Source organism: Lepisma saccharinum, chromosome 28 (genome assembly GCF_977018435.1).
Source record: "Lepisma saccharinum chromosome 28, izLepSacc3.1, whole genome shotgun sequence".
In the NCBI taxonomy this organism is placed as follows: Eukaryota; Metazoa; Arthropoda; class Insecta; order Zygentoma; family Lepismatidae; genus Lepisma; species Lepisma saccharinum.
In genome coordinates this window covers 35,684,445-35,704,387 of record NC_139256.1, presented here as the reverse complement: position 1 = coordinate 35,704,387, position 19,943 = coordinate 35,684,445, and the positions used below count along the sequence as shown (strand labels likewise).

Genomic DNA, 19,943 nt, shown 5'->3' with positions numbered 1-19,943 from the left:
TTATGAATTTGATGCCACAAGTTCATTCTCCAGTATTCAATTTGACATGCCCGATTTTGTAGTGGTACTGTTTCAGACTGGAAGACACAACAATCAGGAAAAAAATTCAAGTAGATTTGATAACTGCAACATCAAGAACATATATCTTAAAAATGGCAGAAATGAGGTTTTTCCTAGGGAAAATTATAATTTAGACATGTCCAAGAATGATTTTCTTAAATTATATGAAGCTTTTTCTTCCTTCAAGCGCGTCACTACTGGCAATACTGACCTGTACTACACTCCAGATGAATTCAAGGAACGGAGACCCATGTTTGTAATTAACACTTCAAAAAGGAAACAAGTTGTAGTCAATGACAGAACAAACATTAAAATTATCTGTGAATTCCACGAGGCTTTACCAGATGACACCATATGTAGCGTTATTCTCATAGGTGAAAAATCATATATTTATGATGTGAGAAATGAGAGAGTCACAGAGCAGTTCTAGAAGCACGATTCAGGGCTTCCCCCCATGGCGCAGTGGTAGCGTCATTGCCTTGTAATCAAGAGGCCCCGGGTTCGATACCCGGTAGAGGCACAAGTAGTTTGGATCCCACTTTAAAACTGTAGGGCCAGTCCCGATTAGCCTTACTGTGCATAAAATGGACTTAAAACAGCAACTCGAACTAGAAACACGATTTAAACACAGAAACCCTTTGGATATAAAACAATACTTTACCGTCAGAAAATATATTACCTACCCATTTTATAGCTTACGAGCAGAAAAGCTTTTACCTACCCAGCACATCTGCCCTTGCAATTATTTTGTTGCGACAATACCAAACCTTTGCATGATAATATCCGAGAACGCAATTCCTCAATATGATGGATGGTTTCCTGAAAGAGTATATAGTATAGATAAGAATTTCTCTTTGAGTCCCATGACAAATAACATGTAATTTCCCCTCGGAAAAGACACATTAGAGGCAATATCAAAAGATATAATCACTCAGGCAAACAGAATGAAGGCAATTACTCTTTAATAATAAATAACTCTCTGAAAAGACGCAGTATAGATTTTATCTGTTTGGCATACAGCCCCCGGCCATGCATAATTAATTGTTGGCCGAAACATTGGGACTGATTAAAAGATTGGAAAGAACATGCAATGTTTACTCGACCTCCATTCTATTGTATTGATTATGCAGTTTTGCCCCCGTATTGTTGAGCTCCCAGATAACAAAACTCTGGTGATTCTTAATAGAGAATAATTTCGCTCTGTTATACAACATTTTACTAAATTTAAGATCTGGGGGCTATTAACAGAGCGAAATTATTCTCAAAATCTCACGTATGGAATGCCACATCTCTCAGGACTCGAACCCAAAGCCTCTTGTTTACAAAACAACAATATTAACATTTTGCCATCAGATTTTATGAGGACTCAAACCCGAACCTTTTGATTACAAGGCGATGCACCATACTCCACTCGGTCTCAGAACCCAATAGATATCAATTCGAGATTCCTGGGATTTTGACAGAAAAACATACTATAAGCTTAATTTCTGGTGTAGCCAAAAATTGACAAGCTTATGTACAAAAATCTGGCTGACGCAACTTTTATAAATATAAACAAATCAATCTAAGAGAGCTCTTCGTTTCTGAAAAATTCCCGAGGGCATTTTTACAAAAATCTTGGATTAGACAAGATTCCACACTTGCTCAAAAACTCATATGCTCATGTTAAGCAAGTTTTAAGTGTAGCAAAGCTGCTTGAGAGGATGCTCTTCCTTTCTCGTCCTGTCCGTATTGTATTTTATACTACTGATCCGCCTTCGGCACGACAGAGACGCCAGTATCGGGGACAGAGACGTCGAGGTGGTCAGACTCGCAGTCCGCCGGGCCACTATAACCACAGCAACGACAGGAACGTTTACAACGGGCGAGTGAACAATGGTTATTATCAACGTCACCCCGACAGTAGACCGGAGAGCCCGCGTTCTAACAACGGGCACACAAGGCGCAGCCCGCCGAGGGTTCAAAGGAGCCCGACGCGAAACGCGAACGGGCCGAATCCCAGCAACACAGCTCCACAGCCGGACCCGTCAGGTCGTCAACGCCGAAGGGAGGAATGGGATGGTGAAACATGGTTAAGCGACATCGCGCCATTTTAGAAGTATAAAATAACATTGCGCCATACCCAGAGTGTATAATATGTATATTTATTATGTAAATTGGAGGTATCATTTATATCATGTGTTTTGTGTTATCGAACTGGTTTATTTTTCTTGTACAGGGTGTTAAAAAATTTGTAGTCAAAATTTCATGCCCCTGATTAGTAAAAAATTTTATTCGCCTACAGAATTTTTTGATCGGAAGGAGGGCGAGATGTCACGGTATCTAGTGACATGTAAACGCAGTTCGATATAAATTATTTTTTGTTTATTGATTCATTTTATGCACAAACATGAAAGTGTGAGGTTCGATCTAATTTTGTGAATAAACTTGTATCGGAGCCAGACGTCGGAATCTGGGGACGGGTCTTTCTTGAGTGACAGCCGCCGCTTAGAACAGGACATATTTGCACCAACGCGGAGATAAGGAAAGATTATTTTCGCCGCTACCGGGCTTGAGTCGCAGCAGGCGTTCGAACCCATGTTCACGGATGACCAGGAAAACCAGCGGGAGCTCAAGCCTGCAAGGATCCAGGACGCGTCGCTGAACGCGTTTCAAGACAATGGACAGAGGTCATTTCCATCCCCTGAGAAAGCGAAGCGAAGCCACCTTAGCGTGGGTTTCAACGGACGAATTTGAATCTCTTATATATATGCGGTGCTACCACCCCAGACACAGTTTTTACCCGGACTTCAAAGAGAGAGCATCTCCGCGCTACACTCTCGCGTGATCATTGTTGTGTGTCCGTGAACTTTGTTTCCTTACGTACTGTGAGCGACTTGCAGATAGAGAGTTACCAGTGTGCGCCTTATTTTGGTGAAGATTACGCGGTGATTTGCTTTTTGCCAAGCGTTAACTACATAATCATGGGCGGCTAAAGGAGATTGAGAAGGGAGTCTGTCGACTTCCCTGACGCCCGCAACGATGCATCGCCATCTTCCGATGAAGCCAGTCAGCCAACGCCAAAGACGACATCAAAGCCAAACACTGCCCAAAGCCCGAAGGACGTCTTCAGAACGACGCCGATCGAAGCCCGTCACCAGAGAGAGAGATTGAAGGACGACTCCAGAACGACGCCGATCGAAGCCAGAGGGAGAGATTGAAGGACGACTCCAGAACGACGCCGAATCGAAGCCCGTCACCAGAGAGATTCCGAACCGACGCGTGACTACGTACACCCGACGCTAGTGACAAGAGGAACGCCCGAAGTTCTGAGGAGGTGCAAGTACACCATATCGTCGCAATTATTCTTCGTCGCGATCGACCTCGGAGGACAATTTCGCCACAATGGAACCGTGTGCAAGTCCCGCGTCCAGGAGAGATGAAGGACCACGCCATGTAGCAGAGTCTGGTACAGTATACTTCAGAGGGTCTCATGTCCATGTAAACGTGCGTCGTTAGTATCACCACCGTACGTTTAACGCCGAAGTCTCACTTATTTGCAAAGTTACTCAGGAAACCCCGAACCTAACTTCCGTCTCTGACAATTTTTGGTATTGTAGTAAAAAAGGGTTATTTCATGTTCAGATGTTCTAATTTAATTGTCAGCATTCAGCGTTAGAAACTCCATTTCATTTCTTTAATATTTAGTGTAAATTGTCAAAGTGTGCTCCATTTCTTGTGTAACCGACCGCCCCGTCGCGCCATTTACCTTGTCAATACTTGACTGATGAATCCTTTTTAATTGTGGAAGGCGAAAATTTTATTGCAAGGTCGTGTGCGTGAAAAAGTATTATTTGTTGCATGGTGGTTTTTAAGGTAATTTTTGCTCGCGCCGACGATTGATTAGTGTATTCCGGCAGCTGGAGCCAATTAAGTTTTTGCATCACTATGTAATTGAGTAGTTGTTCTCATTGGACGAGAGAGGCTTGTGTGTAATACCCCCGTCCGAGAAACTGGTATAATGTCGTGCTTACGACTCGATGCACACGTTCATTCGAACGAAAGATTTAACCACGCCGACCCATTGTCTTAGTTAACCGCTTTCCGAGGGCTGGCACTTAAGTTAATTTAAAAGAGCACAGGAGCTGGCAGACAAATGCCCTAAATTCACATAAAGGTTTAGAAATTAAAAGGAATGATATGTTAATGAGATCCATGATTTGTATCCATACTTCACATGTAAAAATACCTCATGTGTGTGAAAGAGAGATAGAATGAATGAGAGAGCGTTTGAGGAGGCTTTGTAAACAGTTGTTGATTGCAATATTTTTTTGTTGTTACAATATATATTCACTTTTTACCGTTCGTCAGTGTTGTTATTTGATGTTTTTCAGGTACCGGATATTATACTATTAGTGTTTTATGATTGTTCGAATCTACATACCAAAGGTAAACCAAAACAGTGTAATATTTCAAGGTATCTATCCCCGCCTCGCAATAGGATGACAATAAACGACCGTCTCAGTACCGAACTTGAAAACCTGGACCGAGAGTCACGACCGGTCTCCCGTACACATAACGACGTTTGGCCCCGTGCCGGGGTATGATTGACACGTCATTTCGGGGACCGTGAGTGCACTCGTTACAAGGGATGTGTGGATAAATCAAAACAAACACGTTTGAAACATGGTGTTTTTTTAACATTTAAAACACATACCTAATTGAATAGTATTTGGATGAAAAACTTATGTTCCGTACTTATGTACACTGTTGTTAATATGCATATGTTTTGTATAATTCATAATAAAATGTAATGTTTTGGAGAACCACATAGCGACCACGGACATAGAGTGGGGCCTGGCAACAGTGAAAATATCCGAACCTCCTTGAGAGAGGGTGTTGTGTAATTAGGTGTTTATTAACAAGTTAGTGAAGTATTTACGATTTAATTAGAAACTCAGTACTTCATTTGATTAAATTCCTTATCAACCATTCTTCTTAAAAAGTGCATTTTATAAATATGTAGTTTAAACGTCTTATTTGTTTAAAACATTTTTATTCTTGAGCAAGACACTATTTAAAACACGATTAAAGCATAAAAACGTTTTATTTGATCCTACTGAAAAGAAAAGCAAATTTTGTCAACCCCGTCTTTGAATAATGAGAATGTGTAGATAGAATATTACTGATAACGTTCCCTGAGGAGAGATAAGAATTGTTACAGTTTGAACTGACTATATCTGTGAAGGTCAAAGCCGTTGCGAAGAGCGGTGTTGAAACCTTAAAATGTGTTACAGAGATAAGGATTTTGTTTGAATAATTTCCACTTTTTGTTGCAGAGAAGTCAAAGTTGTAATTTTGCCTTTTACACGTACAGTGAGAGGCAAAGGAACACTCCCAACTTCTCTGTTCAACAAATTTTTAGTACATTCTGGAAGGATATCGAAGAGACGTTTACGATATTTAGTATGGCAAAAATGCACTGGCGCAGAACTATCTTGAAGGTATGACAATAATGCAATATTATCTACAGTACACACTAACAGCAACTAACAGTATGTTAAGAAATGATTCTAACCCGAGTTAAGTCTCACAAAACATTATTTGCAAGGGCATATTTATAAAGTCGGTTTATGAAATAATTGTGATTTTTTAAAGAGTTAAATATAGGTTCTGGAACAGTGTGGTTTCACTCTGTTTAGCGTTAGCGCTGCGATTTCATACTACCATCAGTGGCGGCGATTGAGTTCGAAAACTGCGGGGGCAAGGTGCCAAAACTTGAGGGGGGGGGGTGCAAGGACAGTTTACATTTCCCTTGGTACTTAAGGTTTAGCATAATGTGGGAGAAAAAGTTCCAGAAAATGTGGGGGGACTGCTCACCCTCGCCCCCCCTAATCGCCGCCACTGACCACTATTATACGTAGTTCATTGGAGTGGAGAGAGAATAGCAATGCAACTTTGTATGTCCAGTTGTTAATAGTCGGGCAGCGCAGAATTTCGCATGATCGCAAAGTAGGATGTTGGTTAGTTGGTTGATTTGGTGTTTTAAGTCCACTTTATGCGCAGTAAGGCTAATCGGGACTGAACCTACGGTTTAAAGTGGAATCCAAACCACTATGTGCCTCCACCGGGTATCGAACCCGGGACCCCTTGATTAGTAGGCGACGACTGCGCCACTGCGCCATCGGGGAGGCAATTGCAAGTAGGATTACGAGCAAAACTTTATATATATTATGTGTAAAGTTTTGCTTATTGCTTTTCTTTAATAAATAATTAATAAATAATAAAGAGAATGATGCCTTCCTGTTATGACGTAATAAAAATGGCATCATAAAAAGCTGTAATAATCTAGGGCAGCCGTTCCCAAAGTGTGCTCCGCGAAACATCTTCTAGTGCTCCTTGAAGAAATTGTTAGAATAAAGAAATAACCAGATCTTAAAATTTTGAATTTTGTGCGGCCATGAGTCGTGTGTCGGTAAAATTCGAGTAGAAATAATTGAGGTGCATACTTGACCTTCCGCAGGTAACAATGGAAGTCGGACGTTGCCGCAAGACGATAAAGCCGTTTGGCGTTATGCTGGATGGAAAAGCCACGAAATTAAGACACAATTCCTTTGTCAAATAACACTATTTCACGACGCATCAGAGACTTAGCAGATGAAGTGAAAGCTACTTTACTTTCACGAATAAAATTTACTAAATTTTCGCTTCAAATGGATGAATCAACAGATGTAGCTGGGTTGGCAATTTTAATAGTTTTCATGCTCTACCAGTACTTGGAGTCTTTTCAAGAGGACCTGCTTCTCGAAAGTCTTTACTGACTACCATAACTATCGCTGAAATTTTAAAATTAATAGATGAATTTTTCATAGTGAATGGCATCCCATGGGATAATGGACATTTCCACTCAATTTTTTTTACAACAATTTTGAAAACTACACCCTGGAAAAATGACCCCTGCAAGTTTTCGCGTTTCTCTGCGTCCAGTTTAAGGCAGAAACGAGACTTCCAAAGTTGCGAGGCAAGCGTTGCGCCGAAAACACGTCGCCGCCATGTTACTACGTCACTCCTTAGGGAGAGCTCGTTTGTCGTTCGTCTGCTTCGAGCGCCCAGTTCCGGATGGGTAGCCCACGGTGAGCAAACACGTGCAGCAGTTTTACAAATCTGTACCGATTTAAATAATGGAAGAAGGAGCGATAGGAGAAAGGAAAGCTATGCTTTGTAATGATCATTCTTCTATGAAATATCCGTGCTGCTCACGTGCAAGATAAATGAAAGGGTTCAGCTGCGTGTGTGTTCTCAGGCCATGCGAAAAATATTGCTTATAAAATTGGTTGCTGACCAGACACTCAAAACTATTTTTTAAACTTATATTTATCGATATTTACCGTAACCTATGTAGTGCAAAATAGGAACTTTCACATTCTTCACTTTATTTATAAAGCCTATTAATTTTCTTTTCCATAAAGAAATTTCAGTTTGTGTTCCATTTCTGTTGCGCAAATTATGTTCAAATATTTTTGTGCAGATAAGAGAAAATACACTGAGAAGATTACATTAGTTGCACAGTACATATCTATACTTAGTTTATGTATAATTATTACAAGGATATAATGTGTATAACCATGGGCTTATTTAAGTAGGAATTTCAACGGGTCCAACCCCCTCTTTTTTTGGTTCACTAAAATTACCAGTTTCCTTGTTCTATCCGCTTGTTCATAAAAAATTCCTTCGGACTTATTTCATTCCCTTAAATTAGAGACGTATAGGACGGGATACGGATGGGAAGGAAATTTCGTAATTCCACACACCAGATGGGACTGCAGACCAATATCTGCAATTTCCTGATAGTTTCGGAATTTCTGCGATAAGAAACTGCATTGAGATTATCAAATCAGTTATTTCCCCCCCCCCCCTCGAATCATATTAAAGGAATTTGGTTCTTAAAAACGTAGTGACACAAGATGAACAGAAAAGTATCAATACTTCGTGACTACAAACACACAACTTTGTCGGGTCCAACATCCCCTCCCCCCATGCTCCCCAACAAGTTTCCGGCCACCAGTGTCCTGGATTTTCACTTACGAAATAAAGCAACCCTAATCTTACCAAAAGTTGAGCCATCCCTCCCCCCCCCCCCCGTGAACTATATATACGCCCATGTGCATAACAATATTCCTTACTGAAATGGTACGATATAATTATTTTGAATTTTGTACTGCGAAAAAAGCCGCCTCATCTCGTTACCCCGAACGCATTAATTGGTTGGTTCACAACTTCACCACCAACGATCCTATCGAGACGAGACATGGCAGTCTTGGTCTCGTTCTCGTTGAGAGTTGTAAATGTCTGTCTCGTGTTTATTTGTAAATGTCTCATTGACAGTCTCGTCTCTATTTATAAACATCCGTCTCGGTTTGGGTGGGCAATTCTCGTTCTCGTCTCAAGTCTAGAAAAATATAGAATTAACAACGTATATAAAGTCTTATCATTATAAATACAAAAAAAACTTTCTTAATATTTTTTTATTATTATTATTTTCTTGGACTCCTCGTTTCGACGGTACAGTCCTCGAAAACTAAATATTATCCTGCTTATATATGCAAATCAAACTGCAGATTCAGAATTACCAGGAATGAACTGGCGTTGTAATTATTATACACAAACTTCATGATTTATCTGAGGAAGTCGCATGTTCCAGGTTTGACTCTCGACCTGGGCATGACTGTTTCCTTATGAGTGACATTTCATTGAACTGGAAATTGTTAGGATGTTTGCTCGAGACTTTGGGGACAGCTAGGGGGATGCTTCTATTGTTAATGTTAGTGTTGCTCACGAGATGAGACGAGACATTTTCCGTCTCGTCTCATAAAAGGAGATGGGACAAGTGAATGTTTTCGAAATGAGATGGGACAGAAGAAAAAGTTCGTCTCTTATCATGGCAGGTTGGGTGATACTTAGATTGTGCAGTTGATGGTAGTGTGTGTGTGTGGGGGGGTGTACTCCTGCACCCCGACTTCGAATACTGCTTGTAGTAATTCATCTTCATTGTAGCGATTAGCCAAAAGTGGGAAGAAACGTGATGTTAGAGATGATACATAATAAATTAACCATGCGTTCTCATCGTTGCGGTTAAACAAAGTGAACGGAAAAGCGACGTAAAAGTAGGCTAAATACAAAAATTTGCAATATATATATTAACTGAAGAAAACTGTCATTTACTGCAGGAAATTTAAAAACTCACCGTAAATTTTTATACCGTATCATCTCTTATATTGCAGAAATTGGCGTGTAAACCGTGTGTTCTAAAAGTATTATCTTAAAATTTGTGAAGAAAATATTATGACGAAAAAAATTGTAATTCCAGAAAAGGCATTCCTATAACATTAAGTTCTTGCCAGCCAGAACTAACCTATGTATTCGCAATGAACAAGGCTGTTCACGTGTTCAGCCATTGACTGTTACAAGCATACAAGGTTTGCTTTGTCACCTTAATGGGAAAACCCTCTACCGAGTGGCTGAATTATAGTAAATACTACTATACTGCTAGGGCATAATTCATCTCCAAGAAATGGAGCACAGATTTTTGCACTGGAAGTTGTAAGATAGCTACTTGCTTTACACAGTAACAAGTGAATTTTCTGTCGCTTCCGCAGCTCATGCTGAGTTGAGGGGACGAGCAGAAGCCCCGCCTGCACGCATTTCTAAGTGATGACGTCAGAGGACCTCCTGTCTCTGGAGAGGACGTTTTCAAATCCGTGACGTAGTAGGTGAATTTCAGCGGTGTTTGAAGGCGTGTTTCTCGAGAACCGAAACAAATATCGCCGAGATATTTTGCACATCTCATGTTTGTGTCATTATCTGTAAAATGAATGGCCACGTCTGGTGTTATCTCAAAAATTAAACAAAAAGCGAAGGAGTGCAGCAGTAGCCACTGTATCCTCCACCTTGCTGTGAAGAAGATGCCACCTTCCCTAAAAGTAATCCTGGATGAAAGCGTGAAATTAATTAATATTATTAAATCAAGACCTAAGAAAACCAGGCTATTCAAAGTGTTGTGTGATGACATGGGGAGTTTACATACACCTTTACTTCTTCACACAGAAATAAGGTGGCTCTCTCGAGGCAAAAGTTTGACTCGGCTCTTTGAAATGAGGGCTGAAGTCAGAACCTTCCTGACTGACAATTACCTCACTTTGGGAGACAGGTTATGTGACGAACGTTGGCTAATAAAATTGCCATATTTAGGTTATATTTTTCAGAAAGTTAATAATTTAGGCCTCTCACTTCAAGGAAAAGCAGCAACAGTGTTTGACCCAGCGATAAAGTGCAAAGGTTCAAAAAGAAAATCAAGTTTTGGGCAGAATCAGTGTACAATGGCAATCTTGACATCTTGCCAATGGTAAAAGAATTTATAGAAGAACTAGATTCAGACATACCTGGGGATATCTTAAATGAGTTTCAAGTTCACGTACTAAGTTCGCTTGATAGTTTCAGCAGATATTTTCCAGAACTCCATGAAAAAAGAAAGAAAGCTTTTGGGTTGTAAACCCATTCTCTGTTGTGTCTGAAAAACCAGCCTCTCTGACAACGCAACAATATGAATGCTTGATTAATTTGACATCAGATCCGGATTCGATTCCCGGTGTGGGTGATCTAAGGCCGGAAAAATTCCGTCCATGTCATTTTAGGCTAAATGCCTACGTTGTTAGGTTAGGCTAGCTATGTCTAGTTCCCTTAGTCTAAATAATAATTTTTCATTGTATTTATGCCAATAGAACCTAACCTAACAGGCGTAACGTAACCTCGTAGGCATTCCTCATCTGACGTCTCAACACTGTTGTGCGAAGAGGAAGACCCGTAAGAAAGGGGCTAAAACAGTTGTCCAAAAGTCGTCTGCACTGCACACATTCGTCCGGTAGAGAGTTCGAATGTGATTAGATTTTTCGTGCACTACAAACAAAGATGGCAGCTTTGTGTAAAGCAGGTGGAAGAGTAGCATGCGGTAATTTTGTCGTAAGTTTATTTTTCATATTAAGAATGACACGTGTATTGCACGATTTTAAAATATTGTATATTATCTGCTCTTTTCATAAATATATGCAGCATGTAAAATATCTTCTTCAATTTATGCTGTACATTACTTCACATTTTTTACTTGAACAATCTGGGGAGCCTTATTTTTTAAGTCATTTTTAAATTATTATTTTTTTTACTCATTGTTGTAACGAATAGTAATCAGTACACTATAATGCCACGTTCAGTTTCGTGACCTGAACGAATTGCAATAAAGCTCATGGTCTCGCTAATCTTCGAGAACACACATAACCAACCAGCAACTTAAAGCTCGCTCACAATCCAAATACAAGGCTCTATTTGTTTATTTTTTTATTTGAGTTTGGGTGACCAACAGGCATTTAATTGCCCAATTCTAACTCTCCCCTAATTACATCACATTTAAAAATAAGGAGCGAATTGACAGTATAGAGAAAGTCTCCAATTTTGTTAATTTTCGGTATACTAACTAATTTTGGCCTCCTAATCGCGAATCTGGTGTAAAAAACCGGGGTCATGTCTGGAAATTTGAAAAAAAAAAAAAAAAGCATATTGATTTTATATATATATATGCGTGTATATGCATAGTTTTACGAGCGAAGTAAAATTTCAGTAACCACCAAATGTCTGAAATTCCTTTATTTTCTTCTTTTTCACATTGGTACTTACGTATTCTGCATTCCTAAGGATTCTCCAAGGTGGCATGTAGTATTTTTCACGCAAATAATCTCAACTTTCGACATATCGAGTAATTCTTGTTTGTTCGTTTTCGCTTGCGTTACACGCAATATAGCGGAGAAATCTTGACTAGCGTTGTCGATGATCAGTGGTTATGCAGTGTTGCAACCTCCATCGAAAAATACCTACTTTCGGGTTACTGATTTTGTATTTTTTTTCCAGGTTCGAAAACCTCACTAACCATTCACAGATAGCCCCACGAACCATTCATAAATAGCCCCATGAACCATTCACGGATAGCCCCACGAACCATTCATATATAGCCCCATGAACCATTCACGGATAGCCCCACGAACCATTCATAAATAGGCCCACGAACCATTTCGAATTAGGTTAGGTAGGGTCATGTATAGGTTACAATAGTTAAAAGTTGATTTCGAAAAAAATATTCGTAGCCCCACGCACCATTCTCGCATAGCCCCACGAACTATTGACACACAGCCCCACAAACCATTTGCGGAAACGTACATTCTTCAGTTACAAAAACACGTGTTTGGAAACACTGGCTGGGATTACGTCATCACACATTTATATCGAAAAATAGATGATTTACCGGCAAAATTCAATGAACGATGCGAGAAAACACTTCCCCGAACTTCCACAATTATAAATAAACTGCATTCGGTAAGTAGTTTGTCCTGTAAAATTGAAGAAATACGTTTTGCGGATACGATAATTTTACCCATTTTTCAACTTGGGATTACTTTTGTTTCAATGAAAAAGGCGATATTTTTAACATTATAAGTATTTATTGGTCGTTGCTAATTGGCAGCTAAATTTTGACTCACGTTGTCTATCATCAGCTGATATGCTGTGTCGTCAACTGATATGCAGTGTTTCCAAACTTATGAACATGCCGCACAAACTATTCACAAAGGGTTTTTAAGCGAAAATTGATCCACAAACCATTCACGGAAGGTTAGGTTACGTTCAGTTAGGTTAGGCAAACATAGAAAATTGAATTGGAAAAAAAAAAAAAAGCACACACACGTCATCTTGTAAAGCTACTGCGTGGTTGTTACACTAACACTTATTAACTGAAAAATGATTGTTTCTGTCAACCTGGAATCATGAGAATGGTAAATAACATTATTATTTCACTCATTTTCTTTCCTTTATTTCTCACAACCGACAACTTCTTTTCACTTTACAAAGAGGTCTACAACGTGCCTTCTCCGCTTTTTATTCAGATTTTTCCCCCAACCCGTGTGCCAGTTGACAACATTTGTATCTTTTTTGAAGAGCTTATGAAACAAAGTTTTTTCCGTAATTTTTATGCTAAGTTTGTTACCATTTTTTTTAGTAATCGTCTTCGATATTAACGATAATTTCCAAATTTCTTTATGACGTGTGCTCCATTGACTGTTTCTTTCTGTGGGTATGGGAATTTTGGGCACTCGTTCGTCAACTGTTAGCAACGTGTCGATTAAGTGTCCAGGGTGTAGTAGTTTTTTCACAATTAGTAGTTTTTTGGTCGCAAGTCTGAATGTCACGAAAATCTACAAGCTGCAATAACTCGAAACCCATTGATTTCCGACCCCCCGGTGCATAGGGTCAAATTTGTTGCAAATTTGCTCTAGTATTACCCCTTTCCAGGAATAGGTCGAATTACCAATCACCCTGTATAGACGTAAGTGTACAATTTTTACACGTGACCCGCAAATCTTAACTCCATGTACGTTACCAGGACTGCATATTTAGTGAGTATAAAAAGTAGGAAAGGAATTGGAGACATTCTCTATATTCTACATTCAAACCAAAAATTCTGTGTGAGTATGTTCTGTATGCTATACATAAAAAAAGAAATGCATACAAATCAAAATAATTGCACAGAAACCATAATTAAAAATCAACGATGGGTAGCTATGTATTTTTTGAACTTCTTAAGCTCATATCTGAATGCATCTACTTGATCATGAAGTGAATTTATTTCTCTTGCTATACGATCCATTGGCATATAGTAACCTTCATTGTTAAAGCTGAATAAAGTGCTGAGTAGAGGCTTGCTTCTGGTATCATAATGTGGTACTTAGAATGATAAATTGCTCCGGTGAATCTAGTGCCATTAAGATATTGTATGCGAAAAGTAGATCAGCTTGTTTTCTTCTGCTATGTAAGTGGTCCAGGGAATATGTCACCAAGTCCTCGTCTTTATAGAAACTGCACTAAACATCCCAGGGCAGTCGTTCTTTAATATTCGGTTTCTTAAAATTGAATAAATTTTTTTTGATTTTTTCTATGTTGTTGCTGTACCACTGCAGGATGTGTCGTTGGGGAGAGTAGTTTACCAAAACTACTTTTTCATTATATTTATTACACTTTCAACATAAATTTTTATATGCATTAATTTGATATGAAATATGAAACAAGTACAAATGATAAACAGTACTTATGAAGTTGATAAACCTTTCCCATTGTTTACACATACTGATATTGTGTAATATGTATTTAAATTTTATTTGCTGGATATACCGGCAAAGTAATACAAATGAACCATGTAACATACCAGTAATTCTTGCTCTCATTCTGGCACATTTAGGCATATTGTGAATGTTATTTAATTTTGATCGAAATAAATGACAAATCATTTGTTGAAAACTCCACACATGTTTACATTCGCACATTGCACAGTGGTTTGGATCCCACTTAAACTGTAGGTCCAGTCCCGATTAGCCTATCTGTGCATAAAGTGGACTTAAAGCTACATTATCTGTCATACACTGCCATATTTTAAAACAACAATCATTGAGAAGACATCAGTAAAAGGTAACAACTTTAGAAAATAAATTTTAATATATGAAATCTGAATCTTAACTCTTTGGTTTATAAGTAAATCAGGTGCGGCTCGTGCATTATTTACCCGGGGGTTCACTGAAGTGATGTGACATATATTCACTTTCCGCAAAATATACTTCCTTCGCCCAACAAAAGGATGGGGGAGGGTTTAACAGCTTTGTCAAGAATTCTTTTTATCTGGGAGTATAAGGTTTTGTTTTAGGGGTGTGCGAATAAATTTAGGGCTGAAACTACAATAAATTGTGCCTTTATGAAAAAAGTTGAGTTTTGTTGGAATATCATGGACGTCCTCAAGTAGGGGCAAGTAATATATTTTTTCCCCACGAGGAGCAAAAAACACTCCTTCAGTCTGAAGTTACTGCAACGCTTTTATAATAATTACCAAAAATTACTGTGACTGAAATTAAATTATATTCGTGTAATATATAATTTTTGGTTTACATTCAATTTGCATGGGGGGGCGGCCCCCTTTTCCCCTTCCGGATGTCCATGCTGACTAATCAGAACTGGTCCTACATTTGTTAAAGGGAAATGGCAACTAATGGCATGCGCATACTAGAAATCGAACCTGAGACCCTTTCATTTATACGCGACAGGTTTGTTCAAATTTGGGGCTGGTCGACCAGCACACACTTTTTTTCAGTGGACAAGGAAGTTTGTTTACGTTAATTATGTGCATTTCTATCGGTCATTTCTTACCTGCGTGGACAGCAACGCCTACACTGCATCAAATGACATAACCTAGGTAAAGTCCATCCCTCGTTTCACTCGCAGCATCACTTAATACTTTCCAACAAGTATCCAAGCACTTCAAAAACTAAAAAAACTTGAGACTTTGACACCGAGCGACAGCGAGTCACGTCTTCGCGCCATTCTTTCTCTTTCGCGAACCCGAAGTGTTTCCACCTTTAAGGAAAAACCTCTGAATGCATGCACAAGGTATTTTGGTAATGTATCTCCTTTATTTTAATTCATCGCATCTAATTTCAGCTTCTATTTGTTTCCACTCATCCATCTCTGACACAATCTTGCATTTATTCCAAGAAGTTCGGTGCAAAAATGATACAAGAGAAGATTGAATATGTAATGTGTGCGCTTCAAACTTGAACCGCACACAGCAACACTGGAAGGGAGGAAGCAGCGAGAAAGGAGCCTTGTCCCGCGGCTTCTGCGAGAGAACGAACTGCGCATGACCGTTGGGTAGAGACATAGGTTCTGGAATCTCATCTCCCATGTATTTTGTCCTATACCCTCCTCGCGCTTCTGCTCCCGCACAAAGCTTTCACAATGGCACGAGCTGTCCTGTGGGGGTTCAACTGAGGGTCTGTATCAGGGCGGCCGATTCGCGGTTTCTTCTTCTCAGCAAGAGAGTTCGCCGTGTTACGGGCACAAATACATGACTTATTGTGTAGAATTTTTAGCGAAATAATGTGAAAATTTAAAGACATTGTTCATTCTCGAGGTGATTATCGTATATTACTGGGGGTTCACTGATCCTGTGCGCTATAGGGCCAACCGCGCCTGAAGTAAATGTTTCTGTATTACTATTACAAAATAAACTTGATTGTATGACAATGACATATTTTCATATCCCCATATTTAGAAATTTTGCAAATGATCTTGTACAAGATCTGAACTTCAAATTACTTAATGTCTGTACAATCAGACCTTGTTATGTATCTGTATTTTCTTTTAATATTAAATATACTTAAATTTCAGTAATGTATTTTTCAGCGATCATTAAAGTATTGAAGTAATGAAATACTATTGGCAACTTTTTAAACATCCACTCCTTTAAAAGCTTAAATATACTGATTATATTCTGCCATTGAGCTTATTCCAAAATATTAACCAATGTAACTAACAGTCTAACAATGATGGACTTCTGAGCAACCAATAAGATGAATCTGAGGCCATCTGATGAACACTGGATGGTATTTATTACTGTCTTCAGTCATTTCACTTCACCAGAAGTTGAAGTTTTTCATTGTTTTTATGTATGAACATAAGTTTTGCAACCTTGTTTTGTTCCCAAATGGTTATGTAATTTTTAATGAAGCATGCCAAAAGATGAGAAAACTCTTTCTACACCAGCTGAAGATGCTGTTGTGAACAATTGGATTCCCAAATCCAACACAATTGGTCACTTGGTGATTTCCACCACACAAGCGGTGAAACTTTGCGAGCACTCAGAGGTGGAAGACCCCCGGTTCAATTCCTGGCATGTTATAATTTGTCAAGCTATCTCCCTGCATAAGTGGCCAGTGGCATGCCCAGGGGGTGTTGGTGGGGGTTATAACCCCCCCCCCCTTTGGCCCAGTATTCCTAAAAAAAGAACATCAAATGCAGGAAAAGATGGCAAAATGAGGGCGGACTGCTAAAAAATGTATACCTAACCCCCTCCTTTCGAAAATCCTGGGCACGCCACTAAGTGGCTCTGGAGCTCACCCAGCCTCTCATCAGTTGGTACCTGGAGACAACCCTGGGAATAAAGGCAGCTGGAGTGTGGTGCTGATAACATCATGTTCCCTATGGCCAGGATCAAGAATGTGTAGAAACCTCCCTCAACACTCCCTATGTGCCGTCATCGCATGGTACAATGCACATGGGATAAATTAAATTAATTTGGATTGGTGCAAACATAATTTAAAATTTATTTAAACTTTTCATCTCCGGAGCTACAATTTTTAAAAATGTACTGTAGCCCTTAGTTACAACTTACAAAGTAAAGAAGAGTATTTTACGAATGTCAAAGACTTAAGGTCTGTGTTGTAAAACCTACTCTTTTATACAACAATTTGGATTAGTGCAAATGTAATATTAGATACTCAAATAAGTATATGTTGGTAGTCAAACAAGAATGCAACTTTTTTTTTCTTTTTCACTTGAAAGTTTTTCATTAAATGCAATATCCTGTATTTTCTTCTGTTTTTTTTTTTTCAAGGAAATGAAACTAGGATTTTGTGTTCAAAGAAGCCTACGCTACCAAAGCACAGCTGCACCAACTACAAAATTATTTATAAATGGGAAATTTGTGGAGTCAAAAACAGATCAATGGATTGATCTGCATAATCCTGCAACCAATGAGGTAAGATTTTTTTTAAAAAAAATTGTTCTTGCACCAAAGAATTTCTGCCAGCTTATTGGTTAGCTCGTAAACCATTGCAGGGCAAATCAATTTTCAATTTTATCAATGTCAGCTGATGTAGATCTTTTGTTGTATTGGTTTGTTGGTAACATTTCATATAATAACAATCTGGTATTTCTGAACGTAGATTGATATTGATGACACAGTCTTGTCATTTTGTTACTTCTGTAGGTGCCCTGAATGCCGAAATATTGCAATTTAATGTTAACATGGTGTTGGAAAAAATGGTCAAAGTCTCCTAGTTTGCAACACTGTAATTTCAGAGATACAACATATGGATCTGTAACTTTGCATATTCTTCTACCTCAGGTAGCCCTTTCAGTATGCCAAATTTCAAATGAATCAAAAATTTAAGGTCTAGGACCTTGTTGATTTCACATGGAATGTATGACCCGTACGTATGTTGTCAATCAGTATAGTCAACATGACAGCTCTTCCCTAATCATCTTTACTTCCTGTCCTGACCAATGTCCATGAATTGCAAACTATAGCAAGTTGCATATTATAGTATCTGGTAATTTGTTATGGTACACTTTCATTGCAGTTTTATTTGTTTCCTGTTCATATTTATAAATATGGTGAATATACTAAGTTGTATTTCATGCAGGTGGTTACGCGAGTTCCGAAGACGACCCGTGATGAAATGAATTCAGCCGTTGAAGCTGCAAAAGCTGCCTTTAAACCATGGTCACAGACTTCTATTCTCACCAGGCAACAAGTCATGTTTCGATTTCAGCATATTATCAGGCAAAATATGGTAAGTAATAGACATATTTTACTGATTAAGGTGCTTTCCCAAAATTATCTTATAACTTCAATTCTCAATAAAAAAAAAAAACATTATGCAATTGCCTATGATAATTTTGGATTTGTAAAGGGTAACTCTGAAATTTATTCTTCACATATAGTTATGAAATTTTTAATTATATTTTTGTACCTAATCTTATCTTTATGCACTAAGACTTGTATAAATTCACAGATAAATTACTAGAGTTGAAGAGCTGTATCTCTGCGGGTGAACCCTGCCCAAGCCCGGTTGCGCAGTAGAAAGGCGGAGGAGCTACCGGCTGCGCGTCATTATCCTTGCGTTCTGTCCTTGCTGTCAACCACCCAAAGGGCGAGAAGGTGGCAACTACATAAACATATCTCTCTCTCACTCTGCACGGAGTAGCCAAGGCCACCCGCAAAGATACAGCTCGTCAACTCTAGTACAAGTATACTATAAATTAGCAAAATGTATTACAATTTATGCCATACTTTTCCATGCAAATAAAACATGAAAATATATTAAGAATATGATGCAACGATAATAAATAAATGATCTGGATGTGGTTGAAAATAATTACGTTTTTTTATGTAGTATACAACCAGATTTAACTTCTAAAATAGTGGAGTTTGAATATTTTATGTGGTTTAATGATGGACTTGTTTATAGCGTATGATGCCTGTTCTTTTAATGAAGAAGTATAATTTGAATGCACTAATTGAGAAAATTTATTTTTTATTCTCACATTTCATGCATGTTTGTTGTAGAGCTCTCTTTTAAAATGAAAAATAGAAGTAATAATTTTCTACCTTTCGTATGAAAAATTGACATTAATCAATATTAATAATGTAGATATACAGGGTGTCTAAATTGAAACACCCTAATTTCAAATGTCTGTAACTCCACATGTATTTTATGCATACAAATGAATTATGCATTAATGAATATACATAGTCCTAATAAAGTTTCTGTGAGCAAAGTAGTAATTAGTACATTTAGAACATTTGGTACACTTTAGTACATTTCTGCATGCGCCTGACATTACCCCACTATTTTTTTCCTGTGGGGGCATGTCAAGGACATGGTGTATTCAACCAAAAAGACAACTCTGGTACCGCTTCGTGATAGGATTACATGGGACAATCAACATGCTACAGTCAACCTGGTGGGAAATCGAGTATCGGCTGGACATCATCCGTGTGACTCATGGAGCGCATGTAGAAATGTACTAAAAATGTACCAAATGTTCTAAATGTACTAATTACTACTTTTGCTCACAGAAACTTTAGGTCTACGTATATTCATTATTGTATAATTCATTTGGATGCATCAAACACATGTGGAGTTACAGACAGTTGAAATTAGGGCGTTTCAATTTGGACACCCTGTATATGTAATTTT

General features: G+C 38.5%; 1 protein-coding gene across 2 annotated transcripts in view; it reads left to right on the top strand.

The window, feature by feature from the left end:
* The first annotated feature begins 5,360 nt into the window (after positions 1 to 5,360).
* Positions 5,361 to 19,943, top strand: part of LOC145981080 (putative methylmalonate-semialdehyde/malonate-semialdehyde dehydrogenase [acylating], mitochondrial) — a 49,277-nt gene continuing 34,694 nt past the window's right edge. The window contains exons 1-3 of one of the 2 annotated variants that reach the window (XM_083114208.1): positions 5,361 to 5,543; positions 17,573 to 17,716; positions 18,384 to 18,533. In XM_083114208.1, the coding sequence (XP_082970334.1) occupies positions 5,508 to 5,543; positions 17,573 to 17,716; positions 18,384 to 18,533 (330 nt within the window). In that variant the 5' untranslated portion in view covers positions 5,361 to 5,507. Of the gene's footprint in view, positions 5,544 to 10,916; positions 11,056 to 17,572; positions 17,717 to 18,383; positions 18,534 to 19,943 lie in introns of those variants that run through there. The other variant, XM_083114207.1, reaches the window with a different exon arrangement.